The sequence below is a fragment of the Galleria mellonella genome, unplaced genomic scaffold, assembly GCF_026898425.1.
Source record: "Galleria mellonella isolate WM207_F2 unplaced genomic scaffold, CSIRO_AGI_GalMel_v1 utg33, whole genome shotgun sequence".
NCBI classification, from domain to species: Eukaryota; Metazoa; Arthropoda; class Insecta; order Lepidoptera; family Pyralidae; genus Galleria; species Galleria mellonella.
Window position 1 is genome coordinate 2,689,859 of NW_026442079.1, and position 12,006 is coordinate 2,701,864.

General features: G+C 28.2%; 1 protein-coding gene and 1 long non-coding RNA gene across 2 annotated transcripts; one reads left to right on the plus strand and one right to left on the minus strand.

The window, feature by feature from the left end:
* The first annotated feature begins 19 nt into the window (after positions 1-19).
* LOC128201036 (uncharacterized) lies at positions 20-6,549 on the plus strand. The gene is made up of 2 exons (XR_008253034.1): positions 20-2,362; positions 2,475-6,549. It is a non-coding gene; the product is annotated as an uncharacterized LOC128201036 (long non-coding RNA).
* On the minus strand, positions 6,545-11,085 carry LOC113521080 (triosephosphate isomerase). The gene is made up of 6 exons (XM_026906519.2): positions 10,792-11,085; positions 9,273-9,401; positions 8,997-9,108; positions 8,031-8,140; positions 7,723-7,929; positions 6,545-7,610 (listed from the first exon to the last, which is right to left on the minus strand). The coding sequence occupies exons 2-6, from the start codon at positions 9,381-9,383 to the stop codon at positions 7,404-7,406; spliced, it is 747 nt and encodes a 248-aa protein (XP_026762320.2). The 5' UTR covers positions 9,384-9,401; positions 10,792-11,085; the 3' UTR covers positions 6,545-7,403.
* Positions 11,086-12,006: the final 921 nt, after the last annotated feature.

Sequence of the window (12,006 nt, forward strand, 5' to 3'; positions counted from 1 at the left end):
TATATATATATCATATCAGCATTGTATTTAAAATATTAAATAATGATGTTAAATATTATGCAGAAAGAATAAATAATTTTTAACCGAAGGAGATATAATTATAGAGAACTGGCGTTTACTCGGAACTTTGTTTGCATGCGCGTGACCAGGATATGTTTACTGACCAGAATAAAAAGTAGTATATATATTTCTCCATTTCGTATAGAACGTGTATACCAAATTTCATAATAATTGGTTAAGCCGTTAAACACCTATGAGGTAACAAACTAACAAATTCACTTTTACATTCATTTTTATTAGTAGAGATACGAGTATATCTACAATCAATGGATTTTATAATCGTGCAATCCTTCCTATTCGGTTAATTCGCGATATCCTGTAAAATATATCGATATAATTTCAAAGATTAATTACAAATTGTCCTTGTTTATTGTCTATATATATACAAGTTATATATAATCACACCAATTGCCTGGTCCTCGAGCTACGATACCTTATACCATGAGGAACCCGGCAAAGATTCTCTAGGGCCACAACCTAAAACACCCAACCCAAATCAATTTAGAAAATTTAGTTTTCTAAAATAGGTTAACCGAAAATCGAACCTTCGACCTCTTATACGCAAAGCATTATGCCCACCACTGCGTTATGAAGGTGGTCAAATCAAGGGGCACGGCACTGACACCATATCGAGCAAAGTTGTACTATTCTTTTTCGAAGCGACTTTCGGCACTTTTGACTCCATGTAACTTTATTGTGGATAAAGTAGGAAGTTAAAATTTTTAATGATTAAGAGAATATATAGTACTATACCTGGCTATATTGCCTATTAATAATAAATAATAATTATACATTTTACTTTATGAATTATCGCTAGTGACAATTCATTAATTTTGTCACTGACACTCACCGATCGTCAAAATTCTAAGGTACTTCTAGCAATCTCACACACTGTAAATTGTGAATTTTAGCTAGTGTTTGCCTATAAAGAAAGAAAAAATTAAAAATAATCATTCTTAAAAATCATGTTAAATATAAGCACTTATTCAACAACTGTGTTATAAATTATTATCTAATCAATTACCAATCAATATTTATAGTGACCATATCAGTATTATCAATCTTCTATAATAATTATATTGCCACCAAGAAAGGTTCTTGAATAGGTCGCTACTCTAAAATATTCTTTCCCCATTTGTTATCAGTTCTTCAAGATATACAACCAGTCCATTGCCACTTCAATGTGCTTATCTTACTAGCGGTATCGGTCACATTAGTTCTTTTGCGAATATGTATCGTCATTTCGGATTCTGTCACGCTAAGAAACTCCGATCATAGTCCTCTCCACAGCTCGCTGAGTAACTTGAAGCTTTTGCATACGGGAACTGTGTAGGACCATGTTTCGGTTCCGTAGGGTGTCGCTGGCAACACGCACTGCTTAAAGACCTTCGTCTTCAAACTGAAGTATTTTCGATAATAAAATGTGACGTAATTTTCCGAACGCTGTCCAAATGAGTTGGATTCGTTGGTTGATCTCTCGGTATGTTTTTTTTTTCTTTTTTATGGATGATAATGGTATAGCAAACCCGCCTGCGGTATCGGTATACGCTGGCAGAACAACACGGAGGAATGACAAGTGAAGATGAAGTAAGTTAGCTCGTCATGATCAATCATCGCCATCAAAAAATAACCACGATGGTTTCCAGGGGGAACCGCATGGAAGTCAACCTATTAGGGTATATTTCTAGTAATGTACATATACTTCAGCAGTTCAACATAGTCAATAATTATCGAAATAAAAATGTCTAATATTAATACGGTCACTATAAATGTTGATAGGTAATTGATTTATTGATAAGTTGATAAATATTGATTTAAACCAATTATTAACAAAATTGTTAGATAGACTAACTAAAATAATTGATTTGGTTTTCATTACATGAGATTTCACAACTTTTTGTAGTAAAAGAACAACGTTACGAGACTTGACATTTTTTCACATATTATATGTTGTGGGATCATATGATACAATGCACAGAAGATGATTATTGCAAAATTATTATATAATATAATATATTATTTGCATTAGCAAATAATTATTTCTCATTTAAATACGCTTTACATAAGTACTAAATTTTAAAGTCTTATTTATGTACAATATAAAGATAGCAAGGAAATCACAAAATTTACCAAATTGCTACTGTCAGGACCGTGTTATATTGATAAATCAAGTTTAAAATCAATAATAACATTGAGTGTCTTTTTACGAGTAAGACATACGATTAGTTTTAATTATTAAACGAAACTTGAGTTACACAACAGCGGTTCGTGGAATCATTCCGCATTCTGCCTATCTAACTAGGTATATATATAAAATATAGATAAAGGGCCTTTACTCAGCGGTGATTATTTATACCTAATAAAAAAAATCACCTTATATCCCGCAATAATACCTGCATACCATTTGATTTCAGCTTCTCAAGTGAAATAAAATATAGGTCAAACAGATATACAGATTTTATCTGTTTCAAAACAATTCGATGAAAAGGTAACCAAGTTTGTTGAAATTATCATAAAAACTTTAAACTAAATTGTAACAAATGAAAACATTAAACTAATTATTTAATCTATTTTTCACATGATGCACATACATATATTAGACATCAGTCTTTTAGTCAATCCAATTAAATGTATGATAAAATTTTCATTAGGTCCTACTGAAACAGGTAGTACCTTAGTACCTTATAAAAGGTTACGATTCCAAGCACCACTCAGTTTTATTTAATTATTAACAAGTAAATCTCATTTTTAACTCTCGACTTATTCATAAACCGCAGAGCTTAATTTAAATTTCGTTTATTTATCTATAAAGTTCTTAAATGCATACTAATATTGTACTTAAGATCGATTTAATATGGGTAAGAACCATGGGAGGCATAGATATATAAACAATAAATACTAGTAAAGGCTTATTAACGGTAACTTCTTGTCAGGGCATTATAAGTATGTAATTTCTTTAAAACAACTCTATACAATTTATTAGACCAAATTATAAATAATTTTCGTAATTAACTTGATACTGAATCCGCTTTAATTTTATAGGAGCTGAAATCCTAAATCACGGTAAAATTGTTATTTTTGTTATTGCAAATAACTACTAAAACGTGATTTTTTCACTCTTTACTACTAAATACCTACAGTCTATTACTTTCGTCGGATCAGTTTATTGTTTATATTTTAATTAAATTCTATGCATTATATAGAAATAATTATTAAAATATTATTAAAGCTAACTTAAAAGGATATTATTAATAGGATTAGGTATGATTTAACACCAATGTATTATATAATTCGAATTCCTTTAGGCATTTTTTTATGAATGATAATGGAATGGTGACCCTGCCTGCGCTAACGGTTTACGCTAGCAGGGCACCAGTAAGGGATAATAGGTGAAAATGAAAAAGCAGGTCAGTTAGGTAATCGTGATGAATATACCTCGAATACAGTACAATGGTTTCTAGGGTGGCCACAGAGAGGTCAGCCTACCAGGCTATATTGCTAACCTTCAGCCATTTAAGAAACATGCAATCCATTCAACGCACATCCTTAACATCTATAACTCGATTCCCATAGTAAAAACACCAAGAGTTTAATGATTTTTAGGATTCCTTACAAGAAGGTACAAAGAAATATTTATAATGTGTATTTGTCCGTCTGTACATAGTTCAGCAACTACTAATGCTATGGATTTAAAATTTGGAATAATTTTACTACAATTAGTGTTGTTACAAATAGAAAAGTAATTGAAAGAATTTTATTTCCTTTGCTAAGGACTACAAAAGGAGTTATTAATAATTTCAAAACACTAGTCCAATCATATGAAAGGGCTACATCTACAACTTATTTTTGCTGTCAAGATATGTAGCCACAGTTATGGCCTAGATACGGAATTCCTAAGTTAAATAACAATTATAATTATTATCTATTTCAAATAAAAAGTATAATTAGAAGGTTATTTTATATAATATCTATATGCTTTACTTAGTAAATAGAGGGAGATGTTAAAATTTAGAAATTATAAATCCTAGTACTATGTTTAAAAAAATCCCTGCGTTTGTCAATGGATTTTTGGATGTAATTGCGACCTTGTAACAAATTCATATTGGTTTTGTAGACAATAATTGCTTTTATTTCTCTTGGTATTTCAGAGCACTTTCTAAAAGAACAACTTGTGTAGAACATATTTAAATAATATGATAATATTATTTAAATATATTGTAAAGAATATGATAATATATATTTATATATATAGTTCAAATATTTTTTATATAAAAAAGGACAAAAAACTTTTAGAGAGACTATTTTATCTACGGAACGCTCATCGAGTAAATTCTGATTTATAATGTCATTTTTTTAACCTATCTCTTAATCTAATATTTATTACTATTATTATTTATATAAGGGATCTTAATAAGTGCAATAAATGTCAAAACAATATTATTTAAATTTATGTCTACTTGTTCGGGATCACACCAAAATTACTGCTCCAAATTGAATGCGATTTTCACTGTTGTGTTCCTGAAGGTCTCTATTGTCTTCATATTTATTATGCACAATAAGAAGTTTATTATTACTATTTATTATAAGGTCTAACTTAGTTTTGTACTAAGCTTTTTTTTTATACCACGAAGATGGCATACAAGCTTACGGGCTATAATATTTGTTAAAGTTGTTAATGTTTTTATATAAATAAATGTAATTTCATTCTCAAGTGTTAAACGAAGCGTGTTTTTACGAGAATCGGGTTACTATACATATATAACATATATATATATATATATATACAAAATGTTATATTAGTAGAATAGTTTATTTATTTATTTAAGGACAACCAACAAAGCATACATTTATATCTACTTAAAATACAATTATAAAATGCTGCCTCAATTAAAGGCCGCCACGACATGCGTATTTATAATATATTATTATTAGGATAAAAATTTATAAATACTACAATACTAGTTATACAATAAATAGACTACAGTAATACTTTGGATTTGAAAGATTTGTACACTTATAATCTATACATATGTGCAATGATACATGCCATGCTGTTATTAAGCTGATTAATTAATACCTAACGGTATGAATATCAACCAGACTTACCCACGCTGAATAAGCATTCATTGAATTCTATCCAGTGGTTCAAACCTTATCATATTGTAAAGCTATACGTTCAACGTAAGTAATTTAATCTCATTTGTAATTTAAAACAACAACAATCATTGTTATTACGCTGCATAATATTTTCTTTGTCACTGAAATAATTATAACATTTTTTTTTCCCAGTAATTTTATCGTGTATGGTTATACTCTATTACTATTCGCACAAGAAGGTGACGGGTATTATTACATCTGAGAATTATATTATAAACCATATTTTAATGAAGTACTTTTATAATCATATATAAATTGTAGCCAATATAGGTATAGTTATAGAATGTGGAGGCTCGAGATAAAGACACTAGTCAAACAGTAGGTACATGAAAACATACCTCACTATCTATCTTAATTAAGGATCTGATCGTACTATGATCTCATGGAGCGGACGCGGCTAAGAAAACACTATCCATAGTAGAAAAAACAATTTAGGATGCAACTACAACAATGCACTGGATTTAATACCCACTTTAGATAATATCGCAATATATACATATATGTAATATGGACCTTTGGCACTTGGCTCTCACCTACCTAACCCACTTGACTTGACCTGAAGATAGATTTTTAAAGTTATTTATAGACACCTAGATACATAACAAAGTAACTACGATAAGAAAACGGGATTTACTTGAAATGACTATGTCACAAGCTGTGTTAAAAGAAAAAATAAATCATTATAATAATAAACGATAATTTTTTTTTTTTATTAAAGTAAATGGAGAATGAAATTAACAATGACTAAAATTGTTACGTTTTAAGAAATACAATGTGACGGATGTTTTCGTAGTACTATTTTATAACTGTAATTATGTTGTTCAAAAAATAGGTCATTATATGAACAAGTATACCTGTCAAAAATGTTCAATTATAATAGGATTAACTTTCTTGAATTACTTTATTATTTCTTTGCAAATTGGTGAAATATTCTATATAAGTCTCTGTACAAACAGCGAACAACGGCCTCATTTAGTTAAAAAGAACTCGGCTGTAGCCTCGTTCTTTTAAAATTACTGGAGAATTTCTCGGTTTTATCTTATATTTCCAATATTAGTCAACTGTCATATACTTACTTTATTTCAGGCCTCAACAATAATGTACTATTAATCCAAACATGGGTTTAAGGTTTTATATTAATACCTTATTTTAAGAATATTGTTAAATAATTTCAACTCTTATGGGTCTTTATTATCTACTAGTTATTAGGTTTTACATTATGGCAATATGAAAAGACTATATGAGCGTGGATGTTTGTAATTTTTATAGCATAATTTATATAGACAACTTCTACCCAGGTAAATGTATTTTAATTAAAAGAAATTCATTTTATATAGTTTTTTTATTTAAATTTCTTATCAAATAGTATATAATAATGTTTCCTTTAATAAGAAACGATAAGAAATAAAAGCGAAAAAAACAATATGAAACCTTATGATTATACAATTGATATCCTTAAAATCTAAATACCTTACTAATCATTTTATGTAACATATTAAGTAATTAAATCAAAGCTTTAATCGTACAAATCAAAAATAGAATTTTTGTAAAATACATGTCATTTTATTGATAAATTTAATTTAAAAAGTCAAAAATAAATTTAGCAGCATCTCCTATAAAACAGAATTTCCAATTCAATAAATTTAAACATTAACACATTTACTAGTCTTTTAGGAACATAGATTAAAGTTATCTATAGCCACAAATTTATCAATAAGATTACAAGTAATGCAATTTTAAGTATTATATATTATCAATACCGCTGGCTTATTGCTACTTACTTATAATTTTAACTCAATTTAAAACATTGATAGAACAACTACATGTTTACTATTGATAAAATAAAACTCAGCAAAATTAATACTGCCAACAATGTTACAGTATAATAATACACAATACATTGTTTACATGAAAAACTGAATAATACGAAATTTTAATATGTAAAAGAGACATTTATTTATACATACGGCACATATAAATAAATGTATCTCTAATTTCCCAAGACGTAGATACATTTACATTGAAAAAAATTACCATGAGTGCATGGAAATAGGACATCCTGTGACAATAGAGATAAACAAGCAGAGTAAATAAAATGAATACAAAATACATGAATTCGACAAAATCAGACGCTATATTGTCTGTACGCCCAAGAGAGCAAGCATGTCATAACACATGTTAAGCTCCTACTTGGTTGCGTTGACAATATCCACGAACTCTGGTTTTAGGCTAGCACCCCCAACAAGAAAACCGTCAATATCCGGGCAAGCACCCAGTTCCCGAGCATTTGATGCTGTCACCGACCCACCATACTGAATACGGATGGAATTAGCCACATCTTCAGATACGTTGGTCGACAACCATTTGCGGAGAGTTGCATGAATCTCCTGAGCCTGCAACAAAGTAATGTAATGTCACATTAGAAGCTTTATGGTATAAAAATAAAAAAAAAATATCTTTCACATAGTATCAAATATTATAATACAACTTTCTGCTATAAATTACCTGTTTGGGAGTAGCTGTCTTCCCAGTACCTATAGCCCACACAGGCTCGTATGCCAACACTACATTGTTCCAGTTATTGCCAATGGCTGGAATCAGAGCCTTAGTCTGCTTGAAGACAACTTGATCAGTTATACCACTTTCTCTTTCTTCTAAAGTCTCACCGATGCAAGCAATAACTTTCAAACCGGACTCCAAGGCATGGTCCACCTAAAAACAAAATATGTAGTTAATAAGGATTTTTATATTTATTATAATTTTTGAAGGAACTTATGATGATAAATAACTTGAAGTATATTTTTATTAATTACCTTAGCAGCTATAAGTTCATCAGTTTCACCAAATATTGTTCTTCTCTCAGAGTGACCAAGAATCACCCAATCCACTCCAATATCTTTGATCATAGCTGGAGATATTTCACCTAAAAAGCATTGAATTTTATTAAAGTTATTTATAGGTTTATTTTTTTATAACAAAATTCTGTTCCTTAACAAACAACTGATGACAAAACTTTGCAGAAAAGTTGTTTGAATGGGTACCTCTACTCCAGTACCTCTATTCTACCATATAAAAGCTGTCACAAAAAAAATAACTGCTCGTTATTTTACAGATTTAACATATGAAACCCAAATAAATTAAACACCTAGGTAATTTAAGACATTTATAATATAGTAGCTGAAGTTATTAGTTACTTGTATCTTACTAGTTAAGATTTAATTGTGCAAGGTCTTATCAGAACAGAGTATATCAACGGAATTGTTTACAGATTGTTGTTTCAAACCAGAACAATTATTTTTATCATTAAGTAGCTAACAAATGAACACAATAAGATAAGTTAACATTAATCAACTTAGAAAAATTATCATTATTTAAGTATAAAATATAAAAACAAAATTGTTAACATCTTACAATGGAAATGATTTTCTTCTAAAGACAATTTGCAATTTTTTTATGACATCAAAACTAACTTTATATTAAGAATAACATTGCCTTATTATTCTCTAAATAAATACCTGTGAAAGGTGAGTAGATTCGTTTTTTTTATAAAATAGGCAAAGATAATATCATAAATGTGACTACATAGAGGTTAAATGAAGGTTACTCGTTTTTATCAAAAATACTCATCTTTTATGATTATTTTTCACTAAAAATAACTAAAAAATCGTCGGACTGATAAGTAAGGTAAGATCAAAAAGCATTTTGAGAATAGGATAAATAAGTTTTTTAAATACAATTTTAATATTACATGGATTATTAGCCATATATATATTAATTACCTGTAAATGCACCCTTCTCTGCTTTCCAGCAGTTCTGAGCTGCTATTCCAATGTTATCGGGCACTATGCTCTTTACATAAGCTAGATAAATGGCAGGTATACCCAGCACCACCTGTAATATGTAATATGTAAAATATTTCTATTGGAGTAATAAATATTATGAATTTGAAAACCAGTAGTGGTTCGACTGGAATACCTAGATTCAAATGCATGTTTACATTAAATAACCTATTTTAAAATAAATTTAAATTCAATAATGACTAATTTAATAAATACCTCAACATTGGAATCCAAGGATGCTTCCTTCAAGTTGCTGATGATCTCAAAAATCTGGTTTTTGTCACCATTCATCTTCCAGTTGCCACCAACAACAAATTTGCGACCCATTTTATTGATTTATATTTACTGTTAAATAAAATTACATATTAAAAAAATATATGAGGCTTGTTCAACTTATGACTACCAGCTTAATTTTGTTGTTTGTGTATATGTGCTTAATTAAGATACTAATAATTGACTGTGGATATTGAAAACAGAAACTACATTGTTGATAATTATTTATCAACAAAATATATAAACAACCTGGTTTAATCGGGAAGGTTCTTGGTTGTTTGGCTTATGATTAAAATTAAGTCACACTTGGTATCTAGGCTTGAGATAACTTGAGAGACTTAAATTAAGTATATTTTTTTTATTAGACTTTTATTTATTTATTCTTTACTAACCACATTACATTAGTAAATAAGTAGTCATTGTAAAAGAAAAATTGTTCCAAGTTAAAAAATCTACACTTTAAAATAAATCATTATTATATATATCTGGTAACCAGCAAATCTCATATATAAATTTATAATCCCAGTATTGTTTTAAATACTAAAATTTGTTACCTATGAATGGATGTTTATTACTCTTTAACACAAAAACTATTGAATTGATTTGTTTGAAATTTTATACACAAGTTTTATTGTTACCTAAAACTTATGATACATTAAGCCAATTCACATGGGTAAAGCTGCAGTATACAACATCATAATAAAAATTTAAATGATATAATGAGAAATGTGAAAATGATATTAAATGAAAAAAATATATATGCCACAATAACACAAAAATACCATAGATCTGTGTTAATAACACTATTTTATTTTAAATCTTTATCTTATTAGATATTCCTGTTTAATACCACAGCTAATTTACTGTGAAATATTAATATTAAGAAATTTTTGGTGAATAAGAAATAAACTCTCTAAAATAATATATGCATTCCAAAAAATTACTTTTCATTAAATTGCACATTAGTGCATAAAAATACCAACTGATACAGTTTTTTTTTTTTCAGATGACACCCCACCTGTCTACCTAAATAAGAGTGTGACTATAATTTATCCCATTATTTAAAAAAAATCTATTCATAAAATTGTTACTGCACAACAATAAATGTGATAAACATTTAAGTTGATTATGAATATTGCATTGTTCCTAAATTTAAAAATTATTTTACAATTTACATTGAAAAGAATGACTGTCAAGTTTCTTGTAATTTCTTTATAGGAGATAAAATTATTTTAAATCCAGCTGTAGTGTCATAAAAAAGTAAGGATTTCTAGAACTTGCAAAAAAAATATTTTGTTTCGCTAACATATATTATTAACAAATTATAAATAAACTTTCGATTCCCGGCTAATAATCAAATTTACAATGATAATTAAAATATATACACTTACAAATATTTCTGTATTAACATTATTAATATTTCTTAATTAAAATAGTCTGATATAAATAAAAAAAAACTTACAGTTATCTGTGTAGAAATTCAATTAAACAAAAAGTACCGGCTTATGTTCTCTTAGAAAAGAAATGCAGTTAAATTTAAAATGTGTAATTGTATTACTTGTGGCTATTATTATATCACTTTTATAATTTACAACCAATGAAACAAGTAATCCCAAAGCTACTCTAAAGAGAATTGATACTCTCCACTCAAAATGAAATACCTAGTTTTGATATGACCTGAATGACCTTACTTTAACACTGAAGTGAACAATATATTGGTAGGTACGGTATGTATATAACGTCAGTCACAATCACAGATAAGACTAAAGGCAGAAAATGGTAGGTAATCAGGCTATAGTGATGTCATGTGTCGAGTAACTGGAATACGTTATTAGCTTTTAGTAGCCAGAGATTTTTATATGGTAAAGTGTTTTTCGTAAGTTTTTATTTTTGTTTCATCTTTAATTCTTTATCTATACTAATATTATTAAGAATTAATAATTTTTAAATAATACTATCAAAAAAATCAAATCTACTCACGCACTTTTAAAAATTGCTTTCTTTTTCACCTATAAATATATATATATTACAATAATGTAATGCAATGTTTAAAAAAAATGCCCATTAAAGCTAATATGAAGCACTAATTTAGCTTTCTATCTATTTATTCCTGCAAAGCGGGGACGGATCGGTAATAACTATATAACATGACTATAGCAATTTGTTCTTGGACTTTCAATAATAAATGAACAATTAAAAAGCAACTGGTTATTTTATTAATTATTTCAATATTTACTATTGTTATCTTATTAGTGATTCATTTTATTAAGCAACATGACTCTGATATTTATATAATATTAATCTTTCAATAGTCGCAGGCAAATTCCTCGAACAATACAAAATTGTAATGCAACCCAAATGTTCAATTTAAATACGCCTGTGCTTGTTATTGAGAAATATTAAAATGCACACATTTTTGCTTCTTGAATTCTTAGTAAATACATTAAAATATTCATATGACAAAAGTTAAGTTCAGAAATAAACTCAAAACGTACTTGAACATGATAAAGAAATCGAATACCAATACTTGGGTACTTATCTGAGTCTTCAGATTCATATAGGATGTAATATTACTCATACAGTTTCATACTTAATAACTTAGAGAATATTCAAATATAAAACAATACTTTTCGGTACAACACTACACCCTCACGACATTAAATTGTCACATGTCCAT

Coding starts and splice junctions, on each gene's coding strand:
- LOC113521080 (XM_026906519.2), bottom strand. CDS start 9,383: ATGGGTCGCAAATTTGTTGTTGGTGGCAACTGGAAGATGAATGGTGAC. Junction 9,109..9,272: donor CCTTGGATTCCAATGTTGAG/GTATTTATTAAA, acceptor TACATATTACAG/GTGGTGCTGGGTATACCTGC. Junction 8,141..8,996: donor AGAGAAGGGTGCATTTACAG/GTAATTAATATA, acceptor AATGCTTTTTAG/GTGAAATATCTCCAGCTATG.